This window comes from Aulostomus chinensis, chromosome 2 (genome assembly GCF_037954235.1).
Source record: "Aulostomus chinensis isolate RoL2024-O1b breed Wild chromosome 2, RoL_Achi_v1.0, whole genome shotgun sequence".
Taxonomy (NCBI): Eukaryota; Metazoa; Chordata; class Actinopteri; order Syngnathiformes; family Aulostomidae; genus Aulostomus; species Aulostomus chinensis.
In genome coordinates, this window is record NC_141321.1 from 25,281,427 (window position 1) to 25,294,661 (window position 13,235).

Sequence of the window (13,235 nt, forward strand, 5' to 3'; positions counted from 1 at the left end):
CAGGAAAGTGATATGCTCATAAATATGTGCACATGTTAACGGCCACGTATACAGACACAAGCACTGAAAAACAATCCTTTCACATGAAGAGGTGGCAAAACCAAAGCTTTGAGTTTAGCTTACCTGACATAAACTATGTAACACACATGCAGAAACGCACACTTACTGTTCACACACTGGCCGTCACCCGCTGCGTCAGAGGTTTAAAGCTAGCACAAACATATCGGGTAGATTACTTTGTTAAATGAAAAGAATTTGTGCTGTTGATCCGACAATCTTTCTCATGAAAGATTACACCATGACCACTATATTTTCCTCTCAGCATGATGAACCACCTGTCGTCTGTTAAGACCTAAGGCTAATGGATCTGTTGCTCCACATTGACTTCTTGAACTGTATATTATTGTTTATTTGAAATTAAGGATGTCTTTTCACATTCGGTCAATCTTAACTCTGCAAATATGGTGATGGAAGTCTTTTAAGGGTCTAAAAATTGGTGCTGGAACCCAAATAAACCTGGGAATGTAGTACCTGGAACTTAGCCAGATTCATCTTTAATTGGAAGGCTGACTTGGATCACAAGATTAGTCCAGTGCTCAGTGTGACGAAGCGCTGTACCTGAACCCAGCAGCTGTAGAGCTGTCTGTTATTTGGATCTTCTTCTAGGGAGTAGGAGACTTGAGCCATACAGAACTGAGTAATGACGGACCTGAATTTGTCAGACAAAGCCTGATCATCACTGATTCACTGTTGTCTACATTACTGTTCAAATTGTCAACTAAAAGCAAAACTTAACTAATTTAACGGTAGCAGTATCCGACCCTGTGCTTGGAGGTAAAAGTTGGTACAACTGTGCTGGCTCTTCAGCAGACAGTATTACATATTCTCTGTTATGTGTAACCCCAGATGTTGCTTATATGAACGGTAGTTCATTTACTTTCATGAAAAGCAAAGCACCTGGTTCCTGTGAGTTTTTGCATGTCTTTGCTGAGCAGAATCTCTCCTCTAATGGAAAACTTTCTTGCAAGCCAAGCCCAGAGAGCAGATACGGAGTGGGCAACTGGCCTGACTAGGCAAGAATTCGGGCCCAGTTACATAACAGTGCATAAGCCACTTACAGCCATGTTTCTGAGCAATGTCATGCTTTGGCAGTATGACCAGAAGGACTTGAACTCATGAGAATTATTTGAAGTTGTAGTTTTTCCTCTCACAGCATCGACCACAAAAATTAATTGGCAGAAAATAATCATTATTCTGAGAAAGAAACCTCACTGTCTACTCAGAGTGCAGAAATGGCAATTAACTTCAGCAATCTGGTCAGAGTCCTGGATTTTATGAAGCGGGTGAATGGTTTCACTTTGTCTCCACCTTTGTTAGGGTTTTTTTTTTTTGCAGTTTCAAACTAACAGCTCAAACCATTACGATGTGCCATCAATGCTTCAGACTAGTATCAGACAGATAAATGCTTTAGTGATCAGTTTGACATGTCTTTTAGTGCCACTTGTTGACAGCTGTGAAAACCTGATGACTGGTGTGCAGATTGTTTTCATGATCCTCAGCGGATCATAATTAAATCTGTCATTGACACAGTTGCTTCTGTGAACACTGCAGTCAAGTCTTTCTTAGATTTTGGGGAAACAGTTGTGAACCAGTTAGCCCACCGCGTTGGTATCACATTTTTACCTCCCTCAGGTCGGAAAAGTACATGCAGGCACTACCAGTAGAGGGGGAAAAAAACAATGATAGCATGATTGTGTTGAGATTTTACAAATTCATGTGAAGAATCAAAATGCAGAAGCTGCTTTTGGTGATAAGCCAATTTTATTGGTATGGTGTCAAATCATAACCCTTTACACCTAGACGAGGTCTAAAACCAGACTCTTTGAATTAATTTAGTTTAAAGACATCCAACAATTCCCTACGAGTGAGCACATCTGTGACAGTGAGGAAGTAGTCTCCCTTTTAACAGGCTGAAATGTTGAACATACCCAGGCTCTATGGGAACGGCCCCCTGCCGTGAGAGGTTTAGTTGGAAGAGAGCAGGAAAGAGAGACAGAGACAGAAAGTGAGAGAGATTGACAGACAGTTTGGCAGGGATGTAGAAAGAGACAAAAGCAGATAGACTAGGACAGAGAGAAAGACAGGGACAGGGGACAGGCCCACAAAAATAACAGCAATAAAAATAAAATACAGCTAACTCGTGCCTTCATCTCTGTATTATCTAGACATGTGAGAAGGCAATACTGTACATGTTCACACGACAACAAAACCTATAATCTTATGCCCATCTAGAGGGTTATAGATCAGTCTATGGTTGATAAAACTGTCTTAGTGTGGATAGAGAGCTAAAATAATTACAAAGAAATATTAAGTTACTGAGATCGCATGAAAAGAATCTGGATAGCACCTAATGTGGAAGTGATACTCTTCACCCTGCATGCACATGCACATGGACACGTATACAATCAAACATTCATTATTGTTTATTTAGGCTGGTTCTTGCAATGCATGAATCACATTTTTTGAATGCTTTGCTCAAGGGCACCCTGGTAATATTTTTTTTTTGTTAGAGTTGAAGATTCCCGGGCAAGGAATTAAATCCCGTGTGTTTGTATGTATGTGAAAAAGAGAGAGAAAGAGGACGAAAGAGATTCTCCCTACCCCTTGTATTGCTGAGAAGAGCCATCAAGCAAAGGCAATAAAGTTGTCAGAGGCTGATATACTCCAGCATTCATACATTTATTGATCTCGTCATTAAATCTTCATCACTATGTTTGTGTGTGTTGTCAGTGCATTTTTGTGAGTGCTCACTGATCTGTTACTCATGTTTTACTACATTACTCTTTGTAACTTGCTAAAAGCTGGTCACAGCAATGATGTCAGACTTAATAGGCAGCAGAAAGCCCCGTAACAGCACTTGATTGCAAATATTATCATTGTTCTATGTCCATGCCCATGTCCTTTTGAGTGTGTCTCTTGTGTATGTCACTGACCTTTAATGTCTACCTTTCTTCAAGAGAGGCAATCATGGATTTTGGTTAGGAGATATTTAAAAACACCTATAGCAGGGTGCAAAAGTTTCAGGCACATCTTTTAAACTTAATCAGTTCTTCCTGCTGCACTTGTTGTGACCAAGTTTTCAAGGTACTTGGCAAGTAGATTATTGCAAGCATGTCGGAGAACTTGCCACGGTTCTGTGGATTGTTCTCTAGGTGTCTAGATCCCAGACCATTAGGAGAATGCAGGGATCAGGAATCTGTGGGCATTATCAGGACCCCTTGTTCTAGGCACTGAAAATTGTTCTTTTGCCTGACTCAGCCTGTCTTCGTGGAGTTGCAGCACTGAAGAATGAATTTGCAGCCAACTGAACTTCTCCCAGAAAATATTGCATGATTGATAAGAACTCCAATAAAAATGCAATCCTAAACACAAGGAACCTCCACCGTACGTCACTGTGAACCCTCATCTTCCCAGGGCTTTCAGGCCCTCTGGCAAACAACTTAGCATGTGCCAAATATTTGAAGACACTGACATCTTTGAAGGGAAGTCAGTTTGATGGCTCTTTCATCTGCTGCACTGCACTCAGGTTCCTTGACCGACCACTGTGTTTCAATTTCTACCTTGACTGTTTGTATGTGCTTCTGCAGAAAAGCTGGGGCAGCACCCCTGGAAACAGCTGCCTGCTGCAAAATTCCTGCCTGTGTGAGACCTTACTGATGCAGGATGAGCACCTTGTGTCTTGGTGCTGTCCTCGCTGTCGTTGCAGTGCAAGATCTTTTAATTAAACTGTCACTAATTCCCAGGCTTCACTTAAAAAATGGCTGAGACAAATGTTTTCATGACACATCTGAAGTGCACAGTACGACAGCTGAGCTAGGAAATGGGTATAAATCTGTTATGTCTTCACAATCTCATCAGTGGGTTTAAATTCTTGCCATGTGTTTTTGTGTGTTTTTAGGGCTCAGCAGTGGCAGTGAGTGTTCAGGGTGATGGAGGGCGCCGCTACAATGATGGACAATGGCACAGCATCATAGCAACAAGGCGAGGGGCCGTGGGAACAATCGTTGTAAACGATCAATACAGAGGTAAATCGTCTAATATTCATACTGACCACTGTGTACATCACCCCTTTGTGTGGGTGGGTGGGTAAGCGTGAATACAAGTGTTTTTATGTCTCCTTGTACATACAAGTGTGTAAGTGTACATAGTCTGAGGCCAACCAAGCATGTGTGTATCTGTCTCTTTTACCTAAATCCCCCAGTTGTTGAGGTATTAGTCAGGTTAATCCTCGCTACTGTGTCTGATGAGAAAAATACTTCTTTACAAACACACAGGCAAACAATTGTTTATTTGATTTCATATGTTACCCTTTCTTTCTGGGTTAGGGTTATGAGCACACATGCATCCACTTACATGCATTTTTCTACACAGGAAGTAAAGTGTCAGCAGCACATTTAAGAGCAGCATCTCTGCTCCGTCTGTGTGTGAACTCAGGATGCATTCAGGCACAGTATTGTATGTGGGTCATCTGTGTTGCAGCATTTTGAACCAAATAGACACTCATTGTACTGTATTTATACACTTTAAACTGGAGAAAATAAACACTTCAGGTCACATTTATGTTCACATAGTGTGAATGAAATGTGAGCTGTTACAGCTTGTGTTGACAGCTTTATTGATTAGAGTAAAAGTTTCTTCAAACATGCGAGGTGGAAGACAGAAAATACACCTCCTGTGTTGAGAGGCTGTGCTCTTCCTCTTTTTTCCTTGCTTTTTTTTTTGTTGCAACGTCTGTCCCAAAATGTTTACTTCTCTCAAGTCACTCTAACTCATTTTCTCGTAAAGCTCTCATTTAATCTTTACATGCGAACTGACTGTCCCACGTCTGCCCCTCTCTCCCTCCACCAGGTAGTGCGTTGGCTTCCAGTGGAAGCACCGTTATTGGAGAGAACACAGGGGTGTTCATTGGAGGAATGCCGGAAGATATATCTCTGCTCAGAAGAGATTCAGGTGAGTCCATCCCTACTCTCTCCCTCAGGCACTGATAATTAGTAACTCCAGGTCATTTTCCAAATAAGGCCTGACTTGCCACTGACAATTTGGGTTTAGAATTTTTGGTAGTTTTAAGCACGAGATTAAACCTTTTAGAGTGACAGTTATGGTTTTTAATCTTGTCTGTCCCACCAGGGGATGCCCGGCTGATGCGCCAGGGTTTCTCTGGTTGCCTGAGAGATGTGAGTTTCAAGATGACTGACAGCCCCTCAGAGGAATGGAAAGCTCTGGACTGGGCTAAAGCCATAAAGAAAATGTCAGTGTATGAAAGTTGGGAGGGATGCCCTGTTCAAACTGAGGATGGAGCCCATTTTCTGGGTCATGGTAGGACCTTGTAGATTGAATATTTGCAATTATTGTTTTAGATTTATTCTTTTTTTCTCATGAAAAATATTCAATTACCTCTCAGTATAGAGATTTGTTTGTATGAGGGATGTCTGGAGAATACTGTACTACAATGTCACATCCTGTGTCGAAGTGTCATACTGATAAATGCTGGTTTGAACAACTTGCATAAAAATGTACCATTGGCTTCAACAGATTTCAGTCTGCATTCTGTCACTTTCTGCAAGCTAATATTTCTACCTCGCTATGTGAAAGAATGGTCATCTCTGAGCTGGCTTGCTAGTAGAAGCCTACATGTTGAAAATGGAGGGTTTTGCTAAGATTTAGCTTGAGCAATCAGACAGGCTTCTTCTTTCTGTGAATAGTAGTAAAGATATGACCAAGCCTCTGAACATAGTTTACTGCGACAACTGGGTTTAAGCTCTTAGCATGGACCCAATAATGAACTCTTTGTTCATTATTGCTGTGTGAATGGACCTGCTCATCTCTACCGACTCATATGTAACATAAACCACATTTATGAATGGTTCTCTTAAGTATTTCATGCGTTTATTATTTTTTGCCCAGTGTTCATCTCCACGAATTTGCAGTCTGTCATCCTCTTTTAGCCAGGTGATAAAATGTCATGATGGAAGCGCCATGTTGTTCTTTCCCCTTGTTCAGGTTACCTGGAGTTGAGCAGAGATGTGTTTAGTGGAGGAGAGGACTTTGACATCTCTATGGACTTTAGAACAGACCAGCTCAATGCTCTTATGCTCTTTACATTCAACACTCAAACACAGGACTACATGCTGGTAAGGACTGACACATTTAAAAGCAAATAAAACAAGTAAGAGCTACGTGCCAAATCATAATCTTGAGTCTGTGTGTGTGTATGTAATTTTAGGTTGAGCTGGAAGCCGGTCTCCTGTCCTTCATTCTTGACTGTGAGGGTCATGTGACTGAACTTCGCCTGTGGGTGGGGCTTAGTTATTGTGATGGAGACTGGAAAAAGCTGTCACTGGCGAAACATGGCGACGTTATCTCTGCTGCTGTTGATGACTGGGCAGAGGAGACAAGAGGAGTGGGCGGAGCAAGGAGGCTGAGAGTTGATACTCCATTATACTTGGGTGGTGTACCCCCTGAGCTCCTACATCCTGCTCTCAACACCCAAAGTCACTCACACGGTGAGATGCATGTGCACAGATAGCTTCTGTTTGTCATCACATCCACAACTTGGAACACACAAAACCTTGTTTTTGGTTTACTTCAACTAAGTTATACATGTCAGAGGATCAGTGGTGTATCAGTTAAACTTCCCTCTACAAGGGCACTACTCACTTACAGTGTATATATATATATATATATATATATATATATATGTATATATATATATGTATATATATGTGTGTGTGTGTGTGTGTGTGTATGTATGTGTGTGTGTGTGTGTATATATGTAAATAATGTAAAAATGACTCCAAAGGAACGTTGTACTTGATAAAGAATTGAAACCAAAACAAGTTTTATATGAATTTGTCAAAAAAGATGTGCTCACGGTCTTTCTTTTGTCTCTACCTCCTCTCTCATTCCTTCTCTCTTCTCATGCAGGCCTAGGGGGCTGCATAAGGGGTCTTACCATTCGAAGTGATGAAACAAACCCCCTTATCAGTCAAAGTATTAATCTGTCTGTTGCCTCCCGCCGCTCTGTTAGAATTTACTTAGATGGCTGTCCCACCAGTGACAGCCGGTACAACTGCAGAGGAAATGATTCAGTGTTGGTCTACACTGGAAGAGGGACACAAGCTACAGATTATAATCTGCAGCCTTTCAGTGGTAAGGACTCACAGTGATATACTCTTAGACATATTTTTTATTATCTGTCTCATTTTATGTGTCTAAAGAATGTAATTTTTTCATTGTTCACAGATTAAAAATATATATATAGAATGTAAAAATATGATTCTTACAAAACTTTTTTTTGTATGTTTTTAACTCTCTGTACCCCAGATGAGACTTTCAGTAATCTATATTGTCACTGTTACATAACATGCCAGCAAGCAAAGTTAATTTGTATGGCAACTTTCATATAGTGTGTGTGCTTTTTGATATGTGACAATTTATTTATTTTTTTATATATACTGCACTGTGTTGTGTCATTTAATTTCAGATCAGTTTTAAGTTTTGCTGACTAAATGTAGATATATTACTTTTAGTTGTGCCATTATTGTGTACAGATACAACCCTCCGTGAACTGGATACAATCTAGTTTGCAGAAAAATCTGATTTGGCAACAGTGAATTTCTTAATTCTGTTTGAATTCATGAGACTTTACATAATTACAAATAATTTTCTGTCTTCTTGTATGCATTGCCTCCGTCCTCCGTATGCATAAACACACAAGAGTACTTGTACAGGTTTATAGCCTTGGCTGCCGGAGGTTGGGCAGTTGGCCCTTGGCAGAGAGGACGCAGCAGAGGCAGAGGTAAGACATCTAGTAAACCTCCTCTCCATTAGTCTCTGCTGTCTGGACTCAGCTTTTCTTCTCATGTCGCTTACATCATCTCTGTGTCCTCATTATGTCTGTGGGGATGTCTGTTGTTGTGGTTGTCGTGGTGGCTTCAGGTGTGATTAGGTTTAAACAATTAGAAGAGTTGGTGCACAAAACTTTACCAGCTCATTTAGTGAAAGTGCATGTCACCTAAGACGGTATGAAACATGACAAAAAATAAAAGAGCAAACCTGAGAAAACAAGTGCAATTCCAAAAGCATCAAAGTCTTTATTGTGATGATTTTGGGACAATACATGTGGCTGCAACACAGTGTGCTTGGAGGACTGATTGGCTTATTCTCAGCCAATACAAGCGCAACAAATATGCACCAATGAAATTTTATGAATACTATATTCAGTTTCTGCCTGTAGCCAGTACTCCATCCTCAATTCTACACACTGGACTTCTAAATATGTAAGTACTCAAAAACATACATATTTTGATCAGATTTGCCTTATGCATGTGTGATTGATTTGTTGTGTTATGATTTTCTGTGTTTAAAAATAAGTAGGAAACATCCCTGTCTGTTGGAGTTTGTCTTTGTTCTCAGGGGGTTTTGGATGTAAATGCACTAATATCTTACAATATGTGAGACTTATCCAGGGCTAGTGATATTACATGTGCCTGACGGTATGAGAGATTGATAAAGCCTCTATAAAGGGCATCCCAGTAAAAGGCTGTTAACCCGGAATGGCCTATGTGGTCCCTTGTGTAATATAAAGCTGCTCATTAGTAGTGAACGATACACTGGTAGGTCTGGAATGCTATGACCACTGAGGGGAATGGAGGATAGGGAGGGAGGAAGTGCTTAAAACATTAAGAACTTAGGGAGGAAAGGGAGGATGGAGGACAAGGACTGAGAGGAAAGGTGGAAGGAGGGAGGAAGTCAGGAAAAGGGGGAGGGTGGACAGAAATACAGAGTAAGCTGCAAGATGAAGAATGTAATGATAAAACAGGGCATAAGAATTGGAGAGGGAAGGTGGGAAAATTATAAGGGAAAATTATGTTTATAATGCAGCTTTTAAGTATTAAAATCACCAGCATTATTATGAGGAAATAAGAAAGTATTGCTACAAAGGAGATCAAAGTGATGATAGACTGAGGAACAGAACTCAGTGTGATTTATAATAACAGAATCTCTTTCAATTAAGTTGTGATACCTCCTTTTTAGAGTAAACCAATATTCTCTTGGGCCGGCAGAGAGACAAGCAGAAACATTGAGGAATGGATGGAGACAGAAAATGATGAGGTAGTGAGTCAGAGGGAGGCAGGAAGGTAGAGCGTGAGGAGGGGACCGCAACCATCCTGAAGGACTGACGTGTCAGAGAGAAAGAGAAGGGGAGTGCTGAAGAAAAGGAGGGAGGCTGATTGGTGTGAAATATAGCCCAGAATGAATGGCCGGCTGTATTAAATCAGTGCTGAAAAAGTTACTACTCTCATAAATACTATTTATGCTAATGGTGAGGTATGATTTACTGGGCCTATTAAAACACACAGAGATGGGGGGATGCTTTTTCTCTAACCTCATGTTCTCCCAACCTGTTGGTTTGCTTCCCTTTCATGTTTTCCTTTAATTCTTTTTTCCCCCTTTCCTCTTCCTGGCCTTTATGTATTTATTTTGTCTTTATTTATTGTCTTTGATTATCCTGTTTTTTTTTTCCCAAAAGAAAAGGTTAGTTAGCCGTGTTGCCCATAAAGAAACCTCACGAAGAAGCATCACTTTCAAGTGGAGGTGTCATCTGTTTGTCAAACAACCTCTTAGGATAAGATTTATAGCCTTCGCTGCATGTCTATGACGCTTGCGTGCTTAGCTGACATCAACTAGCCAGCAAACAAACACATCCCAAATGTTTTTGGCTTATTACCCTGATTGCTTAAAGACCTTTCTGTGTCTTGTTCTACATCATTTTTTAATAATTTGGCCTCTTTCTCCTTCCCCCTAGTACCTGGGTCAGTACCTCCTCCCACCTCTGTACAGACTTTGAACGGCTTCAGTGCCAAGGTGAGCTGGGCTCCACCCACTGGTGACATCAGAGGCATGATTGACAGATATGAGTTGAGAGCCTATGCCACACACCAGATGGAAGCGCCACCTGTCAAAGCCACATACCTGGCTAATGGAAATTTCACAGGTAAAATAAATCTTTGTTGGTGTAATTCTTTTTTTTTTCTGTGGCACCAGTACATAGATGAAATAACAAAATACAATTGCAATAGCATTTTAAGTATTCATTATTTATGAAGACAAATTATTTGTTCATGATTAAAATGACTCAAAATAATTTTGCATCTATTCACGTTGTTGGAAGTCATTATTTATAGGTCTCCTGCAATGTTCTTTTGAGAACTTTAAGGGCATTTTGGCTCTCTGTAAAAACAAATTTTCACTGTCTTTTACAGTCACTCTCCTTCCATCTCTCATACAAACTCACACACATATTGTCCCGGGCAAGCCTGTTAATGTCTCCTTGGCGAGTCCCCAGCTTTAGCAGACTGTCTCCATTTGGACCAAGACACTCAAGACTATCCCAATGATGTCATACCCTGGCATTGCTCCTCTTCTCTCTCTCTCTCTCTCTCTCTCTCACACACGCTCATTTTTCCATCTTTCCTCACTTCATCTTTTATACTGATGATGATGTCTGCATCCACTGCTGCTATTCGTCCCTCCTCTCATCCACTCTGCCATGTCTCCAGGCAAATATGAAGATGAGCCCTCTGTCTCCGTCTTTCTCAGTGTCTACCGCCCTTCTCCCCATCCCCTCCCTCTCGCTTTGCCAGACATTATGTCCACCATGATACGACTTCTTGTTAATTTATGATGGCCTCGACACCTGACTGCAGAATTACACCAACGGCTAAAAAACACAGAACGCAAATGAGGGTGTAATGGCAGCGGAGTGGGGCCCTGGCCCCTAATTGAATTAAAAGACATGGGTGACAGAGAGACAGAGAGAGAGAGAGAGAGAGGAAGGAAGAAGGTGCGTGAGAGAGAGAAAAAAAGACAAGTAGAGGGTGACTGGGGATGAGTGGGTTTGGCGAGCCTGGAAGAGAAGAGAGTGGATGTAAAGAGTGACTGAGGAAATACCAAGAGGAGCGGAGCAGGCCCACACAGGAGGACAAACCTAAGACGTGAAAGCAGTAAATTTATTCAGCAACAGCAGGACTTTAAATTCACCATTGAAGCATGTTGCTGCAAACTTCATTAAAAGGGGTTTCAAGAGGTAATTTGCCAATGTGTTTGGTTGATATGTTGACTCTGTGGGTCTTTTAGAAGACAGGATCTCTTTGAATTTGATTATATCACATGGTCAACTGGTAAAGAACATATGGGAAAATGAATTTAGTGTCAGCTCTGCCTGTAATAATGTTTTTATTGGACAGTTCATTACACACTTTCTCAGAACTTTGGATGAATTATCATCTTAAAAAGGCCACAGTGTTTTTTCTGACTATTTGTGTGGCCTCATAACAACTTTAGAGCAATGATGGGGGAAGAGGGATGCAACGGTCAGACTCTAATGGATTCATGTCCAGCATTTCAACTTCAAAGCCACAAGGGCCGGAATAAATGCAGTATCTCCTCTATGAAATGCACTTATCTTGACCTCTCACTGTCTATATTTCTGCCTCAGCCTCACTTCCTCTCTGACAGACTCCCTTCTCTTCCAGGTGTGTTGTCTGGTCTGACTCCCTCCACTCGATACATTGTCACCGTAAGTGCCTGTATGCCTCTTGGCTGCACAGAGAGTCTTCGTAATGACAACGGTGATGATAATGATTTGAGATCGATCCTCACAACGCCGGAGGAAGGTACAGCACAAGCACAGATATAGACCCACACACATGCGTGGTACACACATTAATGGAACGTATCTCTCTTTCCATCCGTTACCAGAAGCAATCCTTTGTGATGGCATTTCAGTGTAGACACACAGAGAAACACGCATCTGAACACACACATCTGATGTCTCCAATGATGGAGATTTGTACTTGTAAGAAAAGAAAAGTGAGACACAAAAAAGTGACAGTTCAACATGAAATAAACAGGAGATGGAAAATCTGGAGACATAGAATAGCTGGGAGAGTAAAAATAGAGACACTTTACAACTCAGTGAAGGACACATTGTATGGAGGAGTGACAACAGAAGTGCAAGAATAAAAAAAGCTTCTTCTTTATATGATAGTCTCCACATTAATCTGTGTTGGACTAACTGGCCTTGTTGGGGAGATAATGTGACAGCAGGGGTCAGTGCAGAGACAGCAAAAATCAATCTGAGGTAAAAGAAAAAAACAGATTACTGTATTGATTCTCACTGAGCCCCGAGTTAAGACACTGTACTGTGTTAGAAAGAAGAACTCATCTAATTTTTAAAACACACGTAACCTCATATAGTCACATTTTTATTCGCTCCCCCTTGAGCACAAGAACATTTCTTTTCACCTTAAGGATGTGCAGTTTTTGTGTAGAGCATCACTGTGAAGAATCATTTCAGGTTGAATTACAGCAATTAAAACTCCAACATCAAACACTGTTGACCTCTGCATTTGTTTGTCAAATTATGTCATAATTTTGTAATTTAAAAAAAACAACATTTTTGACGATAAAACTCTGTTATCAGGTAGTTTTATTGTTGGTATAGTTTGTTGCATTTTGTACTCTTTAATTGTAAGTGACTGTGTTCCCTCCAATAAATAAATATCATAGGATATTCAATTATATTCCAGCTCCTGATGGCGTCTCTCCTCCAGCAGCACTCTCATCTCCCTCAGCTCTCTCTGTCACCTGGGATCCTCCAGTAAGGTAATACTTGAACTTGATACAGTATACATGTATATGGCCATATTTTTGTGGAGGTACCTTGGCCAGTGCATGCAGCAGTCTTACTTTTTAATCATTTTCTGGTCTTAAAACATAATCTGCATGTGTAACTATGTATTTTATTGACCAGTGGATGGTGCACAGGTGGGAGAACAGGATGCAGAAAAATGTTAGGCTCCTTTAAATGTGAAATGGCATCTTAAAATTCCTTTTATTCCCCTGCGCAAGATCACTTTCTTGATTCAAAAATATGTTAGAATTATTCAGACAAAGAAATGGAGATGCCCTTGATTTATATGCCAACACAAATGCCCCATGCCATTGTGACTCTATACTTGTTAAGACTCACCGTGCTGCATTTGTCTGTGCACTTGCATGGTTAAAATCGGGCCTGACGTTTCATCAGTCATTCTCACTTTGTGTCTTGGATGCAGGCTTATGATGGATCTGGTTAAGTTTAGTTGCTTTTAGTTGTTGAATAAGTACAT

At 40.8% G+C, this 13,235-nt stretch overlaps 1 protein-coding gene across 1 annotated transcript in view; it reads left to right on the forward strand.

The window, feature by feature from the left end:
• ush2a (Usher syndrome 2A (autosomal recessive, mild)) overlaps positions 1 to 13,235 on the forward strand; it is a 195,230-nt gene that overhangs the window by 75,663 nt on the left and 106,332 nt on the right. Inside the window, exons 32-41 of the mRNA XM_086187178.1 lie at positions 3,959 to 4,085; positions 4,909 to 5,010; positions 5,188 to 5,376; positions 6,061 to 6,191; positions 6,284 to 6,563; positions 6,985 to 7,209; positions 7,778 to 7,858; positions 9,869 to 10,057; positions 11,598 to 11,738; positions 12,654 to 12,729. Of these exons, the coding sequence (XP_086043304.1) occupies positions 3,959 to 4,085; positions 4,909 to 5,010; positions 5,188 to 5,376; positions 6,061 to 6,191; positions 6,284 to 6,563; positions 6,985 to 7,209; positions 7,778 to 7,858; positions 9,869 to 10,057; positions 11,598 to 11,738; positions 12,654 to 12,729 (1,541 nt within the window). The remainder of the gene's footprint in view (positions 1 to 3,958; positions 4,086 to 4,908; positions 5,011 to 5,187; positions 5,377 to 6,060; positions 6,192 to 6,283; positions 6,564 to 6,984; positions 7,210 to 7,777; positions 7,859 to 9,868; positions 10,058 to 11,597; positions 11,739 to 12,653; positions 12,730 to 13,235) is intronic.